The sequence below is a fragment of the Pocillopora damicornis genome, chromosome 12 (genome assembly GCF_964200805.1).
Source record: "Pocillopora damicornis chromosome 12, jaPocDami1.2, whole genome shotgun sequence".
Taxonomy (NCBI): Eukaryota; Metazoa; Cnidaria; class Anthozoa; order Scleractinia; family Pocilloporidae; genus Pocillopora; species Pocillopora damicornis.
In genome coordinates, this window is record NC_142681.1 from 16,260,356 (window position 1) to 16,285,974 (window position 25,619).

General features: G+C 38.1%; 4 protein-coding genes across 4 annotated transcripts in view; 3 read left to right on the forward strand and 1 right to left on the reverse strand.

Moving 5' to 3' along the window:
* Positions 1-86: 86 nt before the first annotated feature.
* On the forward strand, positions 87-4,825 carry LOC113680049 (rho-related protein racA). Its single transcript, XM_027197053.2, has 5 exons — positions 87-979; positions 1,545-1,810; positions 2,147-2,847; positions 3,355-3,594; positions 3,899-4,825. The coding sequence occupies exons 1-5, from the start codon at positions 612-614 to the stop codon at positions 4,115-4,117; spliced, it is 1,794 nt and encodes a 597-aa protein (XP_027052854.2). The 5' UTR covers positions 87-611; the 3' UTR covers positions 4,118-4,825.
* Positions 4,190-6,880, reverse strand: LOC113680048 (nucleoside hydrolase). Its single transcript, XM_027197052.2, has 2 exons — positions 6,273-6,880; positions 4,190-5,716 (listed from the first exon to the last, which is right to left on the reverse strand). Exons 1-2 carry the CDS (start codon positions 6,484-6,486, stop codon positions 5,001-5,003), a joined length of 930 nt encoding a protein of 309 aa, XP_027052853.2. The 5' UTR covers positions 6,487-6,880; the 3' UTR covers positions 4,190-5,000.
* Positions 6,881-8,530: 1,650 nt separating this feature from the next.
* Positions 8,531-14,002, forward strand: LOC113680033 (uncharacterized). The gene is made up of 4 exons (XM_089189860.1): positions 8,531-8,612; positions 8,694-9,572; positions 10,059-10,735; positions 11,189-14,002. The coding sequence occupies exons 2-4, from the start codon at positions 8,695-8,697 to the stop codon at positions 12,370-12,372; spliced, it is 2,739 nt and encodes a 912-aa protein (XP_089045986.1). The 5' UTR covers positions 8,531-8,612; position 8,694; the 3' UTR covers positions 12,373-14,002.
* A 2,247-nt stretch (positions 14,003-16,249) lies between these two features.
* The window catches only part of LOC113680051 (neurofibromin-like), a 44,562-nt gene continuing 35,192 nt past the window's right edge, over positions 16,250-25,619 (forward strand). Inside the window, exons 1-16 of the mRNA XM_089189865.1 lie at positions 16,250-16,420; positions 17,743-17,883; positions 18,506-18,589; positions 19,067-19,135; positions 19,280-19,398; positions 20,103-20,206; positions 20,326-20,393; positions 20,487-20,562; positions 21,011-21,114; positions 21,437-21,496; positions 22,233-22,397; positions 23,076-23,279; positions 24,002-24,073; positions 24,442-24,501; positions 25,281-25,403; positions 25,492-25,608. Of these exons, the coding sequence (XP_089045991.1) occupies positions 16,358-16,420; positions 17,743-17,883; positions 18,506-18,589; positions 19,067-19,135; positions 19,280-19,398; positions 20,103-20,206; positions 20,326-20,393; positions 20,487-20,562; positions 21,011-21,114; positions 21,437-21,496; positions 22,233-22,397; positions 23,076-23,279; positions 24,002-24,073; positions 24,442-24,501; positions 25,281-25,403; positions 25,492-25,608 (1,629 nt within the window). The 5' untranslated portion in view covers positions 16,250-16,357. The remainder of the gene's footprint in view (positions 16,421-17,742; positions 17,884-18,505; positions 18,590-19,066; positions 19,136-19,279; positions 19,399-20,102; positions 20,207-20,325; positions 20,394-20,486; positions 20,563-21,010; positions 21,115-21,436; positions 21,497-22,232; positions 22,398-23,075; positions 23,280-24,001; positions 24,074-24,441; positions 24,502-25,280; positions 25,404-25,491; positions 25,609-25,619) is intronic.

Here is a 25,619-nt window from a genome sequence, read left to right on the forward strand (position 1 = left end):
AGTAAATTTGTCAAAAAAATTGTTGTTGTTTAATGTTTATAAATAATTCAAAATTTGGATGACTGTATCTGTTGTCCGAAAATTTTATCATATGCACAAAAATTGGAACTAGACAGATTTTTTAATGTTAAGTACATTCTCCCTTTGTACTTTTCGTTCTCTACCCAAAACATTCTGAACTCGCAGTAAATTGAGCATGTTCGTATCTGACACAATTGGAGGGAAGATGTTTCGATCAGCATATTTTTATGATTTGCTCTATGTTCTTAAAAAAAATATTATTTATAACTTATGATATTATTAAAAAAAAGAGCAGTCTTGAAAAATTGAAAGTCATTTAAATTACTTGAGAGAGGGGTGGAAAAGAAATCAATCTGTTGTGGAAATACACGAAGAATAAAACTTTCGGTTCGTCACGCAAAAAGGACGTGTACCGATTAAGACCAGTACGTCATCAACTCAGATCATTGCGTTCATTGGTCAGCTATTTTTATCTCTCCAGTTGTTTTAAGTCTGTTCACTATATAAAGCTGTACGGCGAAAAGTTTTGACAGTTACGGAGGATCCTACTTTCGCTGCTGTCTCTAGGACTGCGAGGAAGTCGCTGAAATATGCAGAATTTAAAACTTGTGGCTATAGGAGATGGCGGAGTAGGAAAGTCGTCCTTTCTAATTTGCGCTACAACTAGTCATTTTCCAAGTGACTATGTTCCTACAGTTTTTGATAACTACAGCGTAGATCTCGTAGTAAACAGTTCTCCTTACTCGATTTCTCTTTGGGATACAGCAGGGCAAGAAGACTACGATCGTCTGAGGTTTCTTGCTTATCCTGGAACTGACGTATTTGTTGTGTGTTTTGATGTTGTAAATCGAAGTTCATTTGAAAACGTGAGCGAGAAATGGATTCACGAAGCGCGCTACTATGTACCCGAGACTCCAATCCTCCTGATGGCAACGAAGACGGATCTTCGAAACGGCAGGTGTGTTAAGCCTTTTCCTCAACAACGCACGATTTTAGTCTACCTTTCACAGGAACTCTTTGTCAAAATAACACCTGGCGGATAGGTTTGTGGGTGCTCCAATGCTGTAGTGCGTAGGTACATGTAAGGGAGTTAGTTACACCTGTTCACTTCCTGTTCGACCTTACGTGTCAGTGGTATGGAGGGGGGTGGGGAGTTGGTATAGGGGGTATGCTCCCTTGTATGTGTAGAGATGGGCTTCCAGGCAGAGCATGGTGTTCGGCCCTCTTAACGAGGTGAAGCATGTTTCTCTGCCTGCTGGGAGAGGCAAGTTGGGTGAGGTTTTCTAGGCGTCTGGCACTTGTATTTGATATTGCTTAACCCTTGCAGCCCCTCGTCAGCTTGTGATGTGTACGGTCTTATACTTTCCTGCAGGGAAAGAAAAACTTATGCCAAAGGGCTAATATGAAAGTGAGGGTCTGCTTTCAGGCTATTGCTGATTGAATCTGGAGAACTGAGAATTCACATATTTTGCAGATGAAAGAAAATCCTTTTCACTAATGTTCAATATCTTTCTTGTCAACAGTAATGCATCAGATGACAGGTCCACTGTGTCTACAAGGGAAGGAATGGCTCTTGCTGAAACTCTTGGTGTGTCATATGCAGAGTGTAGCTCCCTAACAAACACTGGAGTGCAGGAAGCTCTGAATAAAGCTGCAGAAATGGCTGTTAGTTTTCATACCCAGAGCAAAAGATCAACCGCAAGAGTTTTGGGCTTCTTTAAAAGGAAAAACAAAAATTCCATGTCAGCTCAGGATCAGGAAATTTTTCCCCCTCAACTGCCACCAGCAGGTATTAAAAGTTATATCCTCTGTAGTAGTTGGTGACACACTAAACAATTCTTTGATTTTGTATTTGAGTTGTAAAGTACATGCATCCATAGATAATACTGTTTGATCAACTGAGTTCACAATGTAACTAGTTTCTATGCTGACATTTCAAGAGTTAGCCCTTAGTCTCTGCTGACTAGTGTTTCTTTCTGAGTTTCCACATAGAGCTTTACTTGCTGCTTGCATGTGGTTTCACAGTATTATAAATATTCATCTTTATTAATGCTACTTATTTTTCATGGTTAATGGCTGTTTTTAACAGTGAGAAGATTACATGGTTGCCATTTTCTTTTTGCAGGTTTTGCTCCCCATGTGGAGGTACTCAGCTCAACATTTGCCAGTGAATGGGATTCTATGTTGTCTGACACAATGAGTGCAGATGTCAGATTTATATTCTCTGATGGTGAGTCCCTTGAAGCTCATAGAACTGTTCTTGTTGCAGCCTCCTCCATTTTCAAGAATGTTTTACTCGGAGAAATGACTACAAACCATGAATCTTTCCAGTACATCTTTGAAGATGTTTCATGGATTTGTGATGGAGAAAGGAACTGCCCAAATCTTCCTCATATCGAAGGGAAATGCCAGGGCAAAGGTAGAACTGTAATAAGGTTGCATGAGAGCATTTCTAAAGGCATTTTCTCTGAGGTGTTGTCCTTCCTTTACACTGGATCGCCTAGTGTAACAGATGATAAAGACAAAAATTTTATCACAGAAATTCAAGATGCTGCCAAGAAATTTCAGTTGACATGGTTGATAGATACCTGTACAAACATTCTGTCAGGAGATTCTTTCCTTAATCCAAGTATTGGCACATGGCTGAATGACAACACGGGACAAACAGCTAAAAATTTGTTTCTGAACAAGCCATTTTTAGCTGATGTCAAGTTCTGTGTTGAGGGCACCATTGTTTATGGACACAAGTTAATATTAAAATCAAGGTCAGAGGTCATGGCAGCCATGTTGGGTGGGGCCTTTAGAGAGAGTGACTTGGATACAGAGGTAAGCATATGTTTAGTAGCTTGTTGGTTCCAGGTTTACAGTTATTTGAGCAGAAAAAAAGATGTTCCCTAACTTACAGTACAGACTGAGAAAACTAGGTTAACCCTATACACCCTAACATCAATATATATATTCTCCATCCTGTTCTCTAAACATTTCCTAAGGTGGTGACAAGGATAATTTGTTTAAGAATTAAGAGCCTCTTTAGTTGGTGATCAGTTCCTTTATTCTCCTGACCTTAATGTTTGATTCTGGGGTGATATAGTAAGGAGAAATTAGATGCCAGTCACTCTTAGGGGTTAAAGGGTCAAAGTAGTATATTATGTCTCTGGGTTCAAATGGAGGGGAGAAGATTTAAATGGAAGAAAAACTTTTCAGTTGAGTAAGTCAGACAGTGAAATACAGCCTGCTAAAATGACAAATTATAGCACATATACTTAGGGAGAGATACAATAAGTAGGTTTATAACAGATTGTATTTCTCAAAACCTATATTTATTCCTCAAAGATTGAGATCAAAGACACAACCCTGCAAAGTTTTTTGGCACTGCTGGAGTACCTCTACACTGACCACGCCCCAATAGAGGAGGGAGATTCAGTAGAAATAATGGTTTTAGCAGACAGATTCTGTCTTCCAAGACTTGTGACAATGTGCGAGTTGTACACAACCAAGAAAGTTGATTCTTTGATACAGAAAAGGGTGTCTGATGGCACTAAAGATGTCATAAACCTCCTTCTCACATCACAGGTATGACCCAAGTTTGTTCAGGAGAATACAATGGCAGAAATTAATAGTTTTGTTGCCCCTATGGTTAGTGAATTTTAATTTACTAGATGATTCAAGTAAAAGAAGTAGAATTTAGCTATGGCATATCTATGAGAGTGGTTCTTCATGCAGAGAATTTGGAATTATTATGACAATTTTTTTGGATGATGGCAAGAACCAACAATTTACTTGACCCAGATATAATACCAAATTCTCATAACTTATCTGTGTAGAACATTGGTATTTACACATTAACTAACAGAAATTATTCATAATTATTTGCCAGGCATACAATGCTAAACAGTTGGCTGACTGGTGTCTTCATTTCATTTCAACCAACTTCTCAGTCTTTGAATCCACTGAAGAGTTTGAGCTTCTTCAAGGGGATAACAGGAAACATGTGATTCAACATAGATGGCCTCCTCTGTCCTATTTACAAGCACTAGAAGAATTTGAACAAAAAGCCCCGCAATCTAAGCTTACTTCCAAGTGTAAAATGATGTGAAATATATGCTACCAGTAAATCCAAGCAATATATTGGAAAATGATCTTGTAACTGGACTAAAGAATTAGAAACTATGTGGATGAACCTTTTATTTATATAGTCTTTTACTAGTGTCTATATTGTAAGGTAAAGGAAGCTATCGAGTCAAAAGGCTCATACTGCTAATGCTTATCCAGTTTTCAGTACAAACAATTCAAGGTATGGAAACTCCACCTTGCCTCTCCCTCTCCTCTTCCTTGGCTGGATGTCATTCCATTACAAAGTTTCTTTGGAATCAATTATTTTACAGTTATCCTTGACAGTTGAACACCTGGGTGGAGAGTGGCACTGTTAAATTATTAGAGTATCTTACTTAAAAACTCAAAACAATGGCATGGCTAGGGTTTGAACATGGCCTTTCTGATTCAGAGTCTAGTACCTTTTAAAAGTAATTAGCCAGCAGGTCTCAAATGGATGGCTGCTTGAAATGAACCAAAAATTATGGTTAAAAAAAGAAAAGAAAATTGCAACCATGGCTAACATGTTTGTTTCTAAAGATACCTTTAATTAAATATGACTATGGCTTGTATTAGTATGTTTATGATGCAACTTCCTTCCCCTCTCTAAGATCAAGCATCTCTAGACACCATCCTGGAATACATGAATGATTATTTAAGTAAAATATTGAAAGAGTACAAAAGTTAAGTGATTAAAGAAAAAATTATGTTATAATTGTTTTATATTGTAGAGAAGCAGAGCATGCTGCATTATCTTTAACAAAAGTATTGAAACTTGCTCTGATAAGAGCTCTTATGAATAACAGAAACCTAATCCCATCTTTTTTATCATCAAAAATTATGACTGCATTGGTTTTCACAGTTTACACTGTGAATTCTTGGATCTGTTATTTAACAGAGTTCATCATTATTTCCTTAAAGAGTTCTAAATCCATCTTTGTAATTAATCGTACATTGACAGGTTTTTGTAGCATTTGATGCCAATCAATCACCATCTGTCCTCGTGTCAATCCCTCCTTGAGTTCCACTGTGGCATGAACTGAGGTTTCTTCTTGAACAAACTTTGGTTGTAGAGCTGCACACAATGCAAATGGATCACAAGATATAAATTCACCATTCATTTTCTCTTCATATTCTTTAATCTTTGTTGAAATCTTCCTCATGAATTCTGCTCGTTTGGTACCAGCTCCCACATATTGCTCAAAAAACTCCCAATCCAAAGGGTGCTCTAAACAGGTCTCCCATGATACAAGGGAAATTGGACATTTAAACTGATTAAGGAGAATGTAGGCTGCTTCAGGGTCAGCACCAAAGTTGAATTCTGCTGAAACCCAATGATTTCCTTTGCCATGAATGCATCCTCCTAGTATAAATACCTCTTTGACCTTTTTTGTAAATTCAGCATCAAAGTTAGAAGCCAAAGCAATGTTGGTCAAAGGGCCAAGAGCAATGATGACAATTTCGCCAGGGTTCTCATTCACAAGTTGGACTAAGGCCTGAGCAGCATGGGTTTGTTGAAGAAGACTTGTATCTGGGTCTTTAATATCAGTGGCATCTCCAAGGCCATCAAATCCATGGTATAATGGTTGCTCATAGGCGATTCCTAACGTTGAAACACATAAGTCATGTTTAATTAATTGTTTGTAGACAATGAATCTGGATGAATTGGAACAAGCGAGTGATGTTGCATATTAACACAAAAGAGCCCCTCAATTCATTAATTACGTCAGCTGAAGTACTTATGCTAACTGTCCTTAAAACTTCCTTTACTGTTGCAATCTCGTAAAATTATGAGGCCCCACACTGTTGGGAAGGGCTTGCACTTTGAGATCCCAGGTTGGAATGGAGATTTGCATTTCTCCGTAAAAACTGTAAAGCTCAGAGTCTCATTATTCTACGAGTTTCAACGGATTTCCACGAAAATACCTTAATATTTATCAAACTGAACATAACTGATCGTATTATGCCATAGGGTTGATTTTTTCTTTAGGTTTAAGTGAAAAATCGGAAAACCGTACCCATTGAGTTTGAGTGACCTCTTCTCTAATTGCAGCTCCTCTGTCACGATATTCTTTCTTTCCTTGAATTACACTATTACCCTCGTTCGATGACATTCAAAATAAACCAGGGAATTTGGTAAGAATCGGAATTAACCATACCTAGTAAAGATCTGTACGCCCCTTTGTACACTGGTATGTCGGTTCGCTCGCAGGCCTCAAGGACCTTTAGCACGTTCTTGGTGACTTGATCAACATTCACGTTGCCACATGTACAAGTGATGGCTAAGACGTCAACCTCTTGAGATAGCGCTATCATGATAGCTTGGGCATCATCAATACCAGCATCACAGTCAATTATAATCTTCATTTTCATGTTTTCTTACCAAAGGGAACCTTTCTTTCCTCAGAAGAGGAGCTTAAGAGACTGGGGCAAGGGTAGCCGTATGTGTTGAGGCGTGGGGCGGGTGGGAAAGCACACTCCGACATCCGTCAGAAGGAGGTCATCTCGGGTAGATTTCCGATTACGAAATCCGAGCTCGCCCGATGTTGTCTTCGTGATAAAGGCCCTATTTAGCATATTAGACCCGCAAAACAGAGTAGAAACGAACACGTGCTTCGTTTTCGCTCATGACTTCGTATTAGGCGTAAGATATTGCTTTTTTTTTTCGTTGCTTACCTTTATTACAGACTCCACAAAATTTTTGCGATGCCTCCTTTTCACGGATGGCCGATTACAACTACAACATAGTAACACCTCCACGAAATCTGTCAAAAGGAGGATTTTAAAACACCGGAAATGGAGAGGATAGATAAATGATACGGTCGATTAACTCCCAGACAATTGAATGGTCCAAACTAGCAAAGGCGGGAAATTTGTTATCGTGCGAGAGATCAAAGTATCTGTTTGCTCACTCAATTCGTATTCAGCGTTCGGCCGTATTCCAATCGATAATAAAGTCTCCTTCTCGTTGTGTGAAATGTTGTAGCTGCAAGGAGTTTTTTCACAGGAAATGCATTTCAACAATTATTTTGGAAGATTCAAGTGCAAACTGGCGTTGTCCAAACTGCGAAAGAGCCCTTAAGCAGGAAGAGAAAAATAACCATTAATTTAACATGTAGTATTAAAAACTGATTCTCAGAACTTCCCATTAGTTGTTTATTAAGATAATCGTCGAAGTGAAATATATATGTGTAGTAATTTTTTATCTATTTAGAAGTCGGCTAAAAGAATTTTTAAAATGTATTCATGAGAAACTGTTTCTTATAGATCTTTCCCTAAGTACGCTCTTGCGTTTAGAATTGAAAATCCTCATCTAAATATTGAAAAAATATTATCGTAGAATATTTTCAATGATGATCATGGCACAACGCAGATAGAGAAAATATAATAGGTGAGACAAGTCACGGATTATCCTTGTCGACAAAAGTAATATCGCCTGCTACATTATATTCAAACTTAATCTCCGTCCAATCGAGGTAATGTACAATTTTTTTATCAATTACCATATTAGAAATAACAATATATCGCTTAAACTCTGAACGTAACTGCGTTATATTTATTTCATCAGAAATCCAGAAGATTTCCGGTGTTTTAAAATCCTCCTTTTGACAGATTTCGTGAAGATGTCATTACGTTGTAGTTGTGATCGGCCATCCGTGAAAAGAAGGCGTCAAATGTATTTTGTGGAATCTGTCATATAGGTTAGCAACGGAAAAAAATGCAAATATCTTAACGCTAATACAAAGTCATGAGCGAAAACGAAGTAAGTGCTCCTTTCTACTCTATTTTGCGGCTCTAAAATGTGAAATAGGGCCTTCATGAAAACATCGGGCGAGCTCGGATTTCGTCATCAGAAATCTACCCGAGATGACCTCTGGTGCTGTAACATCCTCCTTTTGACAGATTTCGTGGAGGTGTCACTATATTGTAGTTGTAATCGGCCATCCGTGAAAAGGAGGCATCGCAAAAATTTATTGGAGTCTGTAATATAGGTAAGCAACGGAAAAAAAATGCAAAAATCTTAAGGGTAATACGAAGTCATGAGCGAAAACGAAGCACGTGTTCGTTTCTACTCTGTTTTGGGGGTCTAATATGCTAAATAGGGCCTTCATCACGAAGACAACATCGGGCGAGCTCGGATTTCGTAATCGGAAATCTACCCGAGATGACCTCCTTCTGACGGATGTCGGAGTGCACTTTCCGGGCGGGTGGGTATGTCCCGCGGAACGGCCTCTAGACCTTCTTGCACTCTTCAGTCTTCATCGATTATTTAATGTTACAATTTCCTTAATTTTTAAAACTGAAAAAGAAGGAAGTGTGCATAATTTTTGGGAACACCGTTAAAACCAGTTTTTCGGTGTGGTCGTACTAAGATACGAGAGGCAAAGATTTTAAGGGGAGTAGGGTAAGTGAGAACCAGACACGTGCGACACAAATATGGCGGCTGCCTGTAAGTCAAAATTGTTGTGTGGTTGTTTCTTCTATAGTTCCGGTTGAAGGTACTGTTTGGTTACAATCATAGAAAATTGTGAGAAAACTCCCCACGGGTAGCATTCAAGTCAATCAAATTATATTTTCAGGATGTATTCACGTCCTTTGAGCTTGCAAATGACGCGCTGTTTGCGCGCAGTAACTGGTTACTCTGGGACACGAAGGACTCAGGTAAACCTGCAACGAATTTTCTTAAGGAAACAACCACTTCGCCCGTCTACTACGTTGTCTGAAGCAGAAAGAAAGGAAGATTCCAAAGAAAGCGACGAAGAACCAAAATCCTGGAGAGAAAATCCAACCCTGAAATACTGGGTTCTTGGCTCACTGGGAATCTCTGGCTCTGTTTATTACTACGTTTATAGGAATCACGAAAAGAAACGATTGCTAGTAAAGCATTTGCCATCAACACCCAGTCATTTCGTACTTTCCCGTGAACGAGATCTCTCCGCGCTTTTTTCCCTTCATAGTCAGTTGAAGGGAAGGGAATCTTTAACTGTTCTCCATATTGTTGGCTGTCCCGGGTCTGGAAAAACAGAACTTGCTCGGGAATTTGCCGAGAAACTCTCCAGAGAGGAACAAGAAAGGTACACCTTTCTTCCAGGCAATCTCTTCTTTGGGACTTTAAATGGTTCATCGGTAGAAAGCCTCTTTTTTGACGTGAAAAGGTTTGCAATTTCTGTTGGTTGTTTTGAGAGTGATTGGACATCGAAGGCAGGTGAAGGGTTTAATTTCTCCAGTCTGTCCAAGGAAGAGCAGCTAGACTGCCTTGTTGATGCTGTTAGGGAAAAACTTAAAAACAGCCAAGGCTGGATTCTAATTTTGGAAAATGTTAAAGATAACGAAGCTATGTACCGCTGGTTTTCTGCAAATTCATCAAAAAATTGGGGTAATGGAACAGTTCTCCTCACAAGAGATGGCCATGTTGACAGTGATGCAATGATCAACAATACTTACAGTATTGATGAAGGGTAAGAGCATTTGCATGACTTTTCGCTTACCATGGGAAAAAAAATCATTTTAACACTTAGACTCCCAAAGGTGATTAACATACAACTTATCTCCATGATGTCTATACATGGTCCAGCAAACAGATAATGAGAATACCCACACTTATCAGGTAGAAGTCGTTATCTTGACCTAACACCAAACTCTTGTTACTATTCTATAATAGAGGGGAGAATTATCACCAGATCTTAGAGTCAATCTAGATGGTTTATTTGCACACACTTTTTAAAATATATTTTGGTAATGAGCAACTCTCTAAAGCAGTAGCACTTAAAATTTCCAAAACTAGGGGTTTTCGTAAAATTGTAAGTCTGCATGCTATTTTAGTCCCAAACAAATCTGACTCTACTTTTGTCAATGTTTGCTACTGAATCAAAACTGGAATTATTTCATTAATAAGTATGACAATGTGATCATTTTGTTTTATTCATTTTCTTTCTTTCTTTTAGATTGCCTATGGATGATGGGATAGAACTTCTTTCAAAGTTGAGTGGATTGGAAGGAAACAAGATGACTGCTGCAAAAGACATTGTAACAATTCTTAAGGGGATTCCTCTGGCTCTCACATGTGCTGGTCATTACATGCAATCAAAAGTGCTGAAAAATCCCAACTATTCCAGTTTAGACTTTTTAAGTGAGTTTAAATCAGAGCTTCAGAACTTCACAAAGGCTAATGGGGAGATGGCATTAAGCCCCACATATGTCATGGTTAGCATGGAAACAAAAAGCCTTGTGCAGGAAAACTTCCATCTTCTTCATGCTTTTGATTTTCTGGCAACCTGTACACCTAATTGGCCAATACCAGTGAGCCTCATTGCTCTACATCTGAGGTCACCAGATTTTAATCTACCCCCTGTGGAAGGCAGTGGACCTGCTCTGCCAAGCCAAAAACCCACTGAGGCTGAACAAGGGAATAGCTCAGAACAAGAGGTAGAAGAGATGTTCCTATCAATCAAGAAACTGGCCAAGAACTTGGAGAACTTTATAACAGCAGTAAAAGATAACATTGATGCTATCAAAGCCATACTTAACCCTGTACTGCCTGATATGCCACAAATGTTGGACGGAAATGTGGAGATGTTAAAAGCTTGTCCATTAGTTTCTGTTAGAAGAATGGAGCCCATGGGTAGGAAAACTGTTTTTTTTCTGTTGTTGCTGATTTAAAGTTGAAAGTGACAGATCTCGCCTTTCTGCAGTAAAATATCAGTTTTCCTTTTACATAACTTTAGTGTTCTCCTTTTCAGGCAGTAAGCAATAAAATTTACCATCTGTAGTACCTCTTATTATGGCCTGATGTTGCCTGGATCTCTAAAAGATTCAACATGGAAAGGGATTGCTTAAAATAAGAAAGAACACTCTGTCTTATGCACTGGTGATATACATATACATATATATATATATATATATGTGACCAAGAGAGCTTCCAACTTTTTCACACTTAGGAGTGATCATTATGTAAAAATTGCTTTGAAATTTGATAAACCTTTAAGGAGACAGGTAAAAAAAAATGAGGATCTTATTTGAGTGTTGCTTCTTTTAGTTCATTATACGACTAAGTATCTTATTTATTTCTTACTAGGGGTGGAGACAGTAGTAATTAGTCCTTTGGTGCACTCGGTGTTCCAGCAACTTTTCTTGTCCCGGACAATGGAGCAGCTTGAATCTGAGTATCTGGTGAAGGCGGAGGAGAAACACAACAAAAGCTCTTGGTTTCGTCGGCTGTGGAGTTTTGACGCTCAAAGATCATTGCAAGAATATCGCAATTCCCTGGGTGAGGTCTCGCAAGAGGAAGCTGTAAATATGCATGAAAATTTGCCTGATAGCGAGCTCCTTGCCCATCGCTCCGGGCCCAATGTCAGTGGTTTGTTGCAGGAGAGTGAGTCAGAGATCACAGAACAATTCAGGAAGATAAAGATTGGTGATGCAGTCCGTCACTGTCAGCAGCACACGGCGCGTATTTTGAAAACTATTAATGGAGTGGCCTCCGTTTGCGGCCAAGACAATCAAACACGGACTCTCGCTAGACTCCTCAAGCCGCACCTCGACCACATTTTAGCCGCTGGCACTTCCAAGAGCCTGGGACCCAAAAGTCGTGCCCATGCCATTTCAGCTGTAGCCGCCATTGACACTTCCTTTGGCAATTTAGAGTCTAGTAGGAGACTTTTAGAGGATGTCCTGGCTATTGAAACACAACTGTATGGCGACTCTAGCCTGGAGGTAGCGTCTACTTTGACGCGTTTGGCAGATGTGTGCAGTTCTCTGGACGACGCACAGCGGTGTAGAGAGCTTCTTGAGAGAGCGATTCAAATTTACGAGTCGCAGCGAAGGAAATTCGGGGAATACAAACAGCCTCTTGAATACGCACGTACCCTATCAGCCCTTGGCGCTACCTATGGAGGATTAGGCTTCAAGGAACGAAGCCGCGATTATATTGAGCGAGCCTTCTCTTTCATGCAGTCAGCAGCACCCATCAGCCCGGACGAAGTTGAAACGCGCCGGTTCACAAGCGACGTGGCCAGCACACTCACTGATTTGGGGCATGCATACCTTTCGTTAGGCGAAACGACGCAAGCACGGCGGTTCTTAGACATGGCTCTGAATGGACAAAAAAATATTCACGGCGATGAACATCCAGAAGTTGTGCGCACTTTGACAGTTCTTGGAATTGCTTATACTATGCAGGGAAACTGGACAGAAGCGAGAAAAATGAGGAAAGAAGCCGGAAAAATTCAGGCAAAACTTGATGCCAAGCCATTGATGTGAACATCCTGCAATGGGCAAATGAACACGGTGACGCCTCAAAGACGTATTACATGTTGAAAACAAAAATAATTATTAATTTCTCCGTACTTGTGAGAGCGAACGATCTAATCAAAACTTGCGGTAAGAATCTTTTGTGGTGTAGTAAACGAGACGATCTTGAAGATTTGGTCCAAACCGTTAAAAAACTACGGAAGATCGAAAAGAGAACGTTTCACTTAGATAGGTTTGTTCATTTTGGACAAATGTTTAGATAATGAATTTGCCACGGTTTAATAATGAGGACATGCTTTTGACAAACTTTGAACTGATTTGGACGAGTTATCAAGTTCCAAACTTTACCCATCATTACCTTAGCTCTGGTGACTGTCATAACTCTGGAATTACAGAGTTTCCGATTTTAAATAACATTTTTGATCATAGTCAGTGTAACAAAGTTTTGCATTGCCTATTTTTTTGCTTTCTAGACTACGAGCAGTCGCTGCTTTTCGGCGAGATCCGTCCCGGAGTCAAAAAAAAGGAAGGAATTAATAATAATAAGAAGAGGAAGGGCGCACGTGAGGCGCCTCACCCCTCACCCCTCACCCTAAGAGTTCCGCGTGGCGAGCTTACATTAACTTTTTTCACCGTTTTTTTTTTTTTTTTTTTTTTTACTCAAGCATAGGACTTCGCCGAAAAGGAGGGACTGCTCGTACTCTGCGTTTTTTCGCTTGGGTTGTGTTGGGACTTCATACCTTGTGGGTGATAGTTAACTCTTTACGCCCTAACATCAGAGTGCATATTCTCCATACTACTCTGTATAGATATTAATCTAGACCTCTAGTTTGAGATCGTTTCCTTTTTTCTTATTGCTTTTTCCTCTGATTCGGTAGCCATGCTGAATGGAAAAATTAATTGTTAGACACTCGGGAATCAAAGGGGCTTAAAGAGGGTACTTCTGCTCGTTGTCATAACACTTATCAGGAAAAAAAGGGATAAAGTTGCAAAGAAACGACAAGAACTCAAAGAGAGAACTAGCAAGCTTCCCACATCGTGTGACCGTTGTGATTGATTGTATCTGATTGGATAAGAGGGTTTTATAGAGTGTTGTAGACCAATCACGGAGCAAAGAAAAGTTAAACCAATGCAATCTCGAGCTCAGATTGCTTTCGTCGCAATTAAAAGTAGCTCCGTATAAGATGAGTAATTTCGTGGAGTCTAGAGACTCGCATATCAAGCTGAAATATCGAATTCCCTTAGAAGGCCTTTCTCATCTTTTGGAATCTTCCGATGGCGCATTTTAGCTTTAGGTAATGATGTTTTGGTAACAATGATGCCTGTATTTGGTGCAATTGTTTGTCACAAGACGGTGCATCTATTTCGTGCGTATGTTTAAGTCTGGGGATTTTCGTAACTGGAATAGCCTAATAAGCTTTTTTTCTTGATCCTCTTTTAGCCCCTGAAATAAACCTTAACAAATCATCGAGTTTCCCTGAAAGAAAGTTTCCGAATTCATTTGCATTTTAGGCTGCGCAAGATCTTTCGTGTGAAGGCTACCCAAGCTTTTCCATTTTACTTTTAAACGCATAACGTTTTGAATCGTATGTTTTGTACAATATTGAATACATAATAAAACCACCGCATTGGCAAATTCATTAAGCGCTTTATTTGTCTTATGGTACAGTGAGTAACTAAGTGTCGAGAAACTGTGTTTTGAGTGTGTATTTTCCGGATGCGAGATCCGAATATTCTGCGCCTGTTTTTCGATTGCCTCCTAACTCTCGACCGCATGGCCCCAGAGCATACAGTCTTTGTCATCTCCTTAGACTGGAGCGACTTTGTTACTTCTCCTTCGAAAAAACTTGCGAGATCTCCCGGTCGTGTGGTCATTTCTTTCTGTTGATGAAGTTTTGTGAGTGACAGAATCGGCAGAGGATGACCGCGGGCTCAAGCTTCCACGGCCGCTCGGACCGCTGTTGGAATCTTCGGTCGCATTTGGTCTCACCGTTTTCCTTATCTTCTCCATTAGCCGTCCACTTCTAGCGCCTGCCCCGTCTTCTCGATGCATATATTCCTTCCTCAGTTGCTTTATCTTTAAGCTTTCATTGGCAAGCTGCTCCCTTGGTTTGAGTATCTTGGAATACATCCATTGCCACTGCGAGGGGCGGGGAGCGGGAAATGAAATTTGACGAGCTCTTCTAGGTGCTGATGATGCCAGATACTCTCTTGCCATGAAACTGTATCCATCATTAGAATTTTTACCTTGCACTGAATATCTCTCATTTCTCCAGTTTGTGTGACTTTCAACCGGTGCGATTGTATAAGAATCCATATAATCGGTTTCTTGGCCCAATCCAGTTATTTCCACGTGTCTGGGAAAACATTTCTTCCCGCGGACCTCCATGGTGCAGGATTCCTCTTGATGCTCGTGTGCATCACTTGTCGTATCACAATCGTCTTCTGATTGACTTGATAATGAATCTGATGACCATTCATCATCGGTGCAGGAGTAAGACTTAATTTCGATAGTTTCAACGCTGCATGACTCTACCGCCTCTGCGGTGTCAATGTCCTTCCTTAGCTCCCGCTGAGAATGGGATGAGCCCGTATTTGAAGGGCAGTTGAGATGGATCTCAACCACCGGTGTCTCTTCTATCTCCTCTTTGATTGTTTTCTCGACTCCAAGGTTCTTGCGATTTACGCAAATCATCGACTGTAAGTTTCCCATCGTGGCGCGATTTGATTCTCACCAATTGTGAAACTGTTTGCGTTTTTGCGTTCCTTTGTGACGCGAAGTCATGACGTGCTTTTGACTTTCCTGAGCGCGCACTCCCAGAAAAATATGACGCGGCGGACAAATTTCCACCACGCGGACGGGCTCCTCTTTGGGAAAAACATGGTGGAGAAGTTGCTGACAGGTGTATGGAAATAACTTATGGCACCTTAGACCACGAACAGTCCCTCTGAAAAAAAAGAGTGATGTTAGCACGCCGCGCAGAACTCTAGAGGCTGAGGCACACGAAAAGTAGACTTCTGCGGAGTGCACTAACATAATTTTTTTCCACTGAGTTTTCGGGCACGACGGACTTAAGCGAAACGTAGGGACTGCTCGCAGTCTAATGGTACTTAGGTTGGGTATTTCAGCGACAAGGGGCCCGCACAAACTAAATGAGCATTTTTATATATTGCTTTAGTGGAGATTTACTCGAGTCCAGCTTTATATTGCTTTCATATGTTGTAATTGACACTTGGATAACACATTTTTTATTTTTTTATAAAATTTTACAAATTTTTAATTTTTCATAAAATGTTTAGAGAAGCAATAATACCCACTCTTTCCGAGCTCATTTCCGCTCCCCGGCGCTCATATCAACGAAGCGTGAGCAAAGTGAAAGAAGAACAAGGAAGGAGCTAGCTGCTGATAGATAAGGAGGTGTTTAGAAGTGGATTACTCTGATTGCGAAACTGACGATATTTTCTTGGTTTCTGCCCTATTCATTGACCGTAACTCAGAAGGGCAAGTGACTCTTAAGTGGAGTCAACTACTGACATTTTGCGGTGGTTAAAATAAGTGTACACGTTTCGAACAATTAAAATCACGAATAATTATTAAGTAGCCAAGCATGAAATACTTTCAATGAAATAAAAAATTTCGGCTTCCTCTCTATTTAGCAATCGACTTTTTTGAAAAAAAAAATTGGGATTGACGTGCCTAAAGAGATTAGCTTCATCCTACATCACTTTTTCTAGGGGTATACAATTTTTTCTCGATCATTTTGTAGTCCGATATTGCGAAACTTTACAAAGTAAATATCTTCCCGGAAGTTGTCGTTCTTGGCGCCGCAACGCGCCCATGCCCATATTTGGAAAGACTTAGTCAAACGTATTTCCGCTGCTTGGACCTCCTAGCTCAAGACAGCAGTTAACATACTCCGCAGTTCAGGACGATCGTAAACGATGTGGAAGATAATTGTGGTCACTGGTAAAATCCTTAACATAATTATAAACCATGCAGCGGGAAAATAAGTCGGATGAGTGGGTCAAACTTGTGTTGCGCCGATTTAGAGCTCAGGTGAGATTAGGTGTCCGACTCGTAACGGTTGTTTGAAAGTTTATGTTCAAAGCAAGCTTGGATCTCTATTGTGTTAATATTACTTGGTCGAAATATAGATTTCTGAACTTTATTTCTTGACATGATCACCTTTAGAGCATGTAAATCTTGAAAATCGAAGTGTTTTCATTCATGAAGTGTCGTGTATTCCATTGATGCCAACAATACGTATAAGATTACTCATTATCCGCTCTGGAATTACACGCACCATATATTGCTCACTTGATTGCATTATTTCCAGGGCGATGGAATTTTAACACACACTGAGGTTCAACTTGCCTTTTCTCCTATCGTTAAAATAATCTAGATAAAAGACGAGGGAATACTGTTAACTTATCGGATAATTGTCTGTAAATGCTCGCTTGAATATTCTCTCTGCGTATAATTTATTTGGAACCAGTTCATTATATCTCACCTTTGCATGCTTGACTGATTCTCTTTCTTTACTTATAAATGATTCACGAAATTATTTACCGAGGAGAATGACTTACTATGCGGCATTGCGCCATGCGACATAGTTGACAGCGAGATGGTATTTTGTGGTTTGCAGAAATTATGCAAATTGTCGCTTTGATGATAACATGATGTTACAACTACACGTAATATGATTTCTTTTGTAACAATAATAGCCAGGTTTATTTGTAATCAAAAGTAATACCACAATTACAATCTGTATGTTTTCACAATTGATTCAGGAGCGTTTCTATTAAGTGGGCGTCTGTTTACCAATTCACCTGTCAATTTATGTACCCAAGCATCATGATCAAATCAACCTCAGCTTTCTAAACTAAAACCTTTTCTCTCCTAAGATTGAGATATCGATTCTCTAAAATGTTTGCTATACATTTGTTATAATTTAAGATCAGAGAATTTGATATGAAATCAAAGATATTTGATATAGTTGATATTTTCCTTACCTCTCCTTACCTATCAGCTTGAAAATGTATGGTCATTGTGAAGAGAAGTTTATTTTTGGTTACTCCTGGAAGTGTAAGAGTTAATCTCCGGTCAACTTACTTTTATTAACTTTTGCACAAACCATTCAGATGGAGATTTTATGGGCAAACTTTCCATGGCTGAACTTGGATACTTAAGAAAAAGAGTAGGGAAAGATTTCTGAATAACCCCATACCTCTCTAAATATCTGTTTAATATAATTATAAAATTAATTATTTGGTAAAGGTAACAAAATTGGTGTTCTCAAGTTATTGTTAAATTTGGTTTTAAGAGAGGTGCACTTACTTTGATTTTCTTACTGATACTGCAATCTTTTTATATTACAGCTTCCATTTGAATCAACACGTTCTCAGAAAAATCATGAAAGTACAGAGCATATCAAGAACTGCATTATTAGCCTTAGTGAACACAACTTTAATATGGTGGTGGCAGAACTTGCTGGCTTTATTAAAGAACCATCTAAGTTGGTGAGACTCAGTTTTCTCTCTTTGGTTGCAGTTACTTTAGAGCAGTTTTCAATTGATTGTTGCAAAACCAAAACCAAAGTAGTCAAAACTGTTAACACCCAAGATCTCATTAATAATTCTCCAAACTGTCTGCCAAGTGATTCTCATTATGTTAGTTTTGAGAATTTGGTATTGGATCAATTAGTAATCCCATGATTGATATTTTTCTTTATTCTCATTACTTGTCTGCATGATATTGTATAGATATAGTAAGGGGAAATTTTGTCTTGGTCACTCACCAGAGTTAAAGGGTTAATCAGAACAAAGGTTAACATTATCATGAACGAATGGGGACTTAAAGTTCAAACAGGTAATTTGCTTGAAGTGCAATAAAACAATAGTGAAGAAGTTGGGATTGATTTAAGTTTTGCATTTGATTGGTTAAAAATTTGGGACCAATCACAGAGCAAAGTAGAGCAAAACTAAAGTAATCCAGGGTCCCTTTTGATATTCCATTGAATAAGTGATTATTATACAGTTTCAACTTGTTGGCACTCATTTTGGAGCTGGCTGCATTGTGTATTTTGTAATCACCACAAAAAAAATTTTCAGAATAAAAGAATAATTTTGTTTTGATTTTTAGTGCTCCCTATCGACAGAGAAGATGACACTTGCATCACAATCCAATAGCATTACCATGGATACCATGTCTCAGTGTTTTGAGAAGGTAAATGAGTAAAGGGGGTAAATTTCTTAAGAAACTATGGTGCTGCATTGGTGGGAGAGTATAACAGGGTAATTTAGTATTATCAACTGAGTTGATCATGTAAATTGGCCACCATTTCCAGCATCAGCTCTTTATCAGAGCAAAGGCTTTGACAAAGTGTTTAACACTCAAAACTTCAGCTTTGAAAATCTTTATGGTGGCCAATGTAAGTTATCAACTCAGTTTTGAAAAAAGAAAGCTAATATGATACTAAGTGCACTGAAGTGTCCATACTAAATGTAATTTTTTACTTTTAATGAATAACAATAATGATACTGTTAGTAAAAAATTATGTCTAAAGTATAAGTACTCTTGACTGATAAAGTACTGCTTAATAATAAAATTGTTGAAATATCTGTCGTGGTGTTAAGGGGCTAATCCCTCTAATTATTAGTGCAAATGAGGTTTCATTGGTAAAAATTGTTATTGTTTTTTCAGAATCCAGAAAGATGTGCTGCACTACCTGATGAAGTTTTGAATAAGCGTCTACTTCCAGCAATATGTGCGGTAAGTTTATTTAATAATTAACTCTTTATACCCAGGCATTAATTTGTATGTTTTCCATATTGCTCCTTCCATATTCCCATCAGTCATGATATACTTTTTTAACTGTCAACAATCTGTATTTTGTTGTTGTTTTTTTTATTTTAGTTCATAACACAGTCTTATGGATTCCCTCTGGAAGCTGAACAGAAAATTCTAGCTGGTAAAGTACTCTCCCACATCAGTGTGCACCACTTCTCTGCCCTCTTTAATCGCATTGCAATCAGGTAAAATTAATACAAATAAGTGAATCTAGTGAAATTATTTCTTGTTACTTATATGCTTGGTTATGCTTGAAGCTGTGTATATATGCTTCATAATTTAATGACAGCAAATTTTTTGTCACAGGAAAAAAAAATGGTATACTACCATCGTGGCAACAACAGAGTCACAACAATTTCTTTGATGTTCAAAACTAAGGAAATTATAGTGGAGTTTCATGAATCTATTTAACAATATTGTGTCATTTTGTAATCTTTTTGTTCAAAATAGCTTTTAGTATTTCACAGATGTCGTCTTTGTCTCATTTTGTAAAAGTGCAATAAAATGACTTTTTGCATATCCTGCCATGTGATCCCACACCTATTCAATAATGCACAGTGATCATTGCTTTGTATTGCATTCCTTAAACTGTACAATACTGGACAGAGAGTTAGCTAAAAGTTGTAACTTTTTGCATTGTAGTCTTATTGACATGTTATGATGCCTTTTGTGTTCTGTCACGGTGGTGAAGAGACAAAAGGCTTCATTTATGTCAGAAAGAAACTGCTTTTTGATAACTCATTGCCAAGAACATGTCAGAATGTGTGCATATCTTAGTACACTGTTTGATACATTTTCTGTACAATATTGGAATTTATCTTGTTGTAAATCCTTTCTTTGTTTTGAATTAAGTTGATGGTGAAGTATATGTATATGTTGTTTCCTATAGACTCCATGTGCTTGCCAACACTGAAGATAATTCTGATACTGGTGAACTGGAATTGATTCGACATTTACATGTGAATGTGTCTTCTCTTAAAATTCTGTTGCAAGGTACAATTTTTGATATGACTTAAATGTACATGTATTTGAAAACATGATCTTTAGAGAGTTTTGTCTGTGTCACTGTTGTAAATCTGCCAACTTGTTCTTGGTCTAATTTGCCTTTTCAGAAAGCAATCAGGTATTCAGATCCTTGAAGAAAATTGGTCAGCTAGCTTTAGTCTCTGGATTGGAAAAGGTAGGTGTATTTCTATTATGGAGGAAAGACATTTAAATGAGACTAGAATTTTTCTTAATGCCTTAATTGAGATGGTTAAATTTCTTTTTCTAGGCAATATGGAATTGGGTTGAGAACAGTCCAGATGAATTTGCACAGCTACAGAGAGAACCATCACCAGAACTTTCAGGTGAATTTCATTTATATTAGAAAACTTCTTACTGAAAAAGGAATGTGAAAAGTGTTATTCATATTTGCCCATTGAGGGCAATGATTGTACCTATGATTTGTGTCTATGAATTCTCTTTCCCTTTTTTGGTTGCATTCAAACTTCTTGTTCATAATTCTATTCTTTTTTAACTACTATCTCAAGGTTTTCTGACATCTTTTTATATTGCCTGCATGGGCAATCAAATTTCGCACTCTCAAACTTGAGGCAAATATTTGTAGTATGCAAAACTATACAAATTATCTGCACAAGGTGTGAATCAGGGTTACCATTTGCTGTGCTGCAAAATGTGGCATATGTGAATAAACAAAATAGTAGTGTGTACCACCAGTAATTGAAAGCTGTAAGTAAATGATTGGTAAGAAGATTGACCAAAGAATTGATAAATATATTTTTTAATTTGTTGCAGAGTATGCAGAGAAGCTGTTTGACATGGTAGATAATTTTGCAGAGAGTTCAAAGAGAAAAGCTGCGGTGTGGCCCCTCCAAATTATGCTGCTTATTTTATGCCCAGTAAGACTTTACAACCGTACTGTAAATATAATTGTTTCTTACTGTTAGTAACAGTTATTTTCAACAAATATCTGGTTTGTGCATCATCCTTTCCAGAGCCACACACACACACAAAAAAAAAATTGCAAAGGTTTCCCATTTAATTTAAAATGCTCTACTTCCAAGTTGTAGATGCAGTATTTTCTTGAAAGTTATAGAAAAAATTCAAAGAGTAGTAAAGCATGCTAAGACTTTTGCCAGTCATTGTAGTCGAAATACAGTCTTTTAAATGATAGCATTTGCCCTTCATGCAGATAATGATGGCAAAGTTTTCTTTTAACAGGACATGCTGGAACAAATAGCCACAAGTGAAAAAGTATTTGATGTCAGCAAAGCTAATAAGGTAGGTTCCATTACTCTCCGATTCTCGAAAGACACACTTTAGCCCTTTGACCTGTAAGAGTAACAAGCGTCAAATTTCTCTGTAGAATATCACCCCTGAATCGAAATTAAGGTCACAAGAATAAAGGAAATGATCATTACATTTAGAAAATCTTGGTTTTTTTTAGTAAATTCTCATTGTTAGCATCATAGGAAATGTATAGAGAACAGTGTGGAGAATATCCATACTGATGTCAGGTGTGAAGGATCAAAAGACTTTATATAGCCATGACTTGTGAAGCACCCTGTTACAGTTGTCACTTCTTGCAACTTCAGCTTCCTGCATACAAAATGTTAAGTTGGTGTTGTTGTTATATAAATGTAGTTCACATGATTCCCTGACTGTGAAAAAAATTTATCATCTAGACCTGGCTTGGGTTATTACTTTGTTGCAACAGCAAGGCACTTTTATTAGTTACTTTGAAATCGCAGTACCTCTCTCCACCTAATGAGCTAAAAAACTGGAAACCCAGAGAAATGCTGGGTATAAACAGTGGAGGGATAGCATCTCATCTTGAAAGGGTTTCAATATCCTTGCTGAATTTAATACAAAGCTTTTGGAGCCACGTTTCTCCTTCTTTTGTGTACAATTTTACCTGTCTAACACTCATACCAGCTGGATCTCTTACCATCAGTTTGAATTGGCCATGACCATTTTGTTTTGTTTTGTTTTGTTTTTTATTTTGTGGTGTCATTAGAAAGAATTTCTTGATCATCTGAAGAAGGCCTTGAATAGTACCAAACACCTGACAGAAAGTGCAGCAGTGGTGTGCGTGAAACTTTGCAAGGTTGCAACGTACATGAAGCCTGAAGATAACTCTGTCTTGTGCTTCCTTGTTGTCTCCATGCTCAATGAGTTGAAGGTAAAGTATGAACTGTGTTTTCTTGCTTGGATGGTGGTTTGACTGATGGTTGTGTATTAACCCTTCTGAACACCCAGATCAAATTTGTAATTCTCCTTACTGTCAACCATACAATTCTTATAATGCTAGTTCAGAGAGTTTAGTATTGGATCAACTGATTATTCCCAAATTGATATTTTTCTTTATTTTCATCACATGCCTGGTTGATATTTTATTGATATTGTAAGGAGAAATTCTGTCTTGGTCACTCATGGGAGTTAAAGGGTTAAGTCCAAATTAAAGTTTTATTCTGTGTGGAAGATGTTCAAATGTAAATTTAATTTGTAAGGTATTGGAAGGAAGGAAAATCAGAGATACTGGTAAAAAATTGTTTACTGGAAGAAGAAAGGCAACAAACTCAAAGATAATGTTCAAGGGAAACTTGTGTAGTTCGAACTTATTGGAAAGGACTGTGTTTGAGCAACTGTGATTGTTTGCCTCAGGAACCACAGAGACATTGATAGGCAAGCTAGGCTGCTGTGTAACTTAACACAAGTTGACTGAATGAAGTGATTTATATGATCAGCATCTCATCATAAATCAATTTATCTTAAAGTTTGTAATCCAATTAAATGGCATATAGTTGAAAAATATTTATTTCTTGAATTTTTACATTTTTGTTTTCATATTTCTCCGCAGGCATTACTTTTCAATGTGAGCAAGCCTTTTTCTGTAGGATCTGGTGGCTTTTTCACAACAGAGGAACTAATGGTTGATTGTTTTGTGTCAAGTTTCCGCATTAATTACAGAAACAACCAGCACTTTGATATCTGCCTACAGCCAAACTCTCCCATTATTTTCCATCTTGTCTATGTGAAAGGAACATATGCTATTGTTAAAGAGGTAAACAAATCCTTTCAAATAACCATGTCAAGAGTGCATTGGATAGTCAGCTATAAATACAGATATCAGTGGTGAAACTCGTCAAGCTATCAAACAGTTAAACAGCCAATACAAAACTTCTTCAAACTTGGCCTGAGATTTTTTCTGACAGTTGACAGTTTCAATAACTGGTAGACATCTTTCTCAAACATGATGGTGTTGTCATGAGGTGTTAATGAATACATGTAGCACTGATGTAGTTGAAAGTTATTTCCACTCTCAATTAATTGATGAGAGAAATGTTTTGACTTTGTGGTGAGGCTAGCAAGGCAACCCAGAGGAAGTGTCCCAAGGGTTTTGACCCTTCACTCCTGCTCCTTTTAGACCTGTGGGTTTTTTTAGTACTTGTCTGACACTAAAATTCTTGCAACATCAAGAACACATATTACTGGTCAACCAGTGGTTACTTTTTGTGTAACGTAGAATGGAGCAGAAAGGGGTGTGCTTGGGTTGGGTCAAAATAATTCCAAAAATTCCTGGATCTGCCTCAGCTTTGGGCACACATTGTATCACAATGAAAATCTTGTGACCTCTTGATAACATCTCACATTTACATTGTACATAACTGCGTCAAATTCTCTCAATCTCCCATATGTTTAGGTGAGGATTTGAAAACAAAGAAAAAGTCTTCTATTGCTTGGAATGAATGATATTCTAATTACTAGTTTGTGACATTTATATAGGCTCCTTTGAGATGGTGGCCAAAAGCTGAAGTGCTTCATCCAAAAGCTTCAGCGCTAAGACATATTTTCTTGGTATGTTAAGTTGTAATCCTGTCATTTGTTCGTCTTTCTGATTTTTCTTGATATCCAATGATACATAAAGATCTTTTGGCTAAATCAGTTGTGATAAATAAGAGTTTCACTGTCTAGTATGATCACAGAACAGCTGGAGCAGCTGGAGCTTGGGCTACCTGTGGTATAATAGGAACATTCTCTGACTGTTCTATAATGTGATTTTTAAAAATATTAAGGATCCATTACAAGGATTCATAATGAACAAGGGTTTGTGATACTTATCTTTATCCATGGAAGACAGAAGACTACCTGTCTAAAAAAGTCTCTGTACCTGAGAACATTTTTGCTTAACATTGGGTTCAATTCTGTGTTTTTTATCATTTCAGAATATTTGTAACAAGGTTCAAAATGGTGAACAAGAGGGACAACAGTCAAGATTGAGTCAGGTGGATATGAAGAACTTAACCCTTTAACTCCAGAAGGGATTAACTAGTAACTTCTCCCAATGATGTTTAAACATTATCCAGCAAACAGGTCTTGAGAATATTCAAACTTATCAGGTTGAAGTTGTTGTCTCAATCTGACACCAAACTCTTGTAACAATATTTACAAGGAAATGCTTAGCACCTAGAGGAGAGAATTAACAATCAGATCTTGGGTGTTAGAGGGTTAATTCATTAATCAGTCAGTCAATCAGACAGACAGAGAGATAGACAACTGGTCACCAGGGGTGTAGGTGGAATTCTTTTGTAAAGATTATGGGGTGGGGGCTGAACCAGTGCTACCATTTGGGTTATGAGCAGACATTTTATAATGGCACTCAGAAATTAGTATAAATTTTTTTTAAATAAAGAGAGGGGGCAACATGGATCCTAAACCCTGCTAAACCACATCCTTGGCCAGACTATTGGCAAAACAGTTAATTGACAGAGTGACAAACAGTGTGACAAACATACAAACAGGTGCTGGTTGTTTGAATGGTGGATAACACTATCCACCAGATAAATCTCTAACTGGTGGATTGTGCAGTACACCTTCTCAACATTTATCTGCCGAATAGTGATTTATCTATTGGATGGGGTTATGTTATCTGCCCTTTTAACAACTGGGCTTAGATGGGCAGACAAACAGACTGTAAAACAGACAGATGGGCAAACAAATACCATTCAGCACTTAACGTCTTGAAAAACATGAGGGTGTTGATAAAGTTAGTTTTGTGTTCTAGATCTATAAAGTAAAGGACAAGAAACACAAAGAAGATGAAGTGCATTCCAACAAGAAGCAAGACAAAGAGTTATTACTATGGCTGGTGAAAATTTTTCATGCAGATCCTGTGTTTGCTTTTAATGTAAGTTTAATGTTCTGAAGTTGCCTGTTTTGGTAAGGTAAAAAGCAAAAATTTAACTCATTTAATATATTTTACTTTGTGTGAACAGAATCCTGATCTTCATGGCTGGGAAATCCAAAAGAATTCAACTCAAGTTATAATGGGTGTGGTCAATTTGATGTTAACACCTTCTCTACCTGCAGAAATAAGAAATGAGGCAGCTGAGGTATTCTTTCA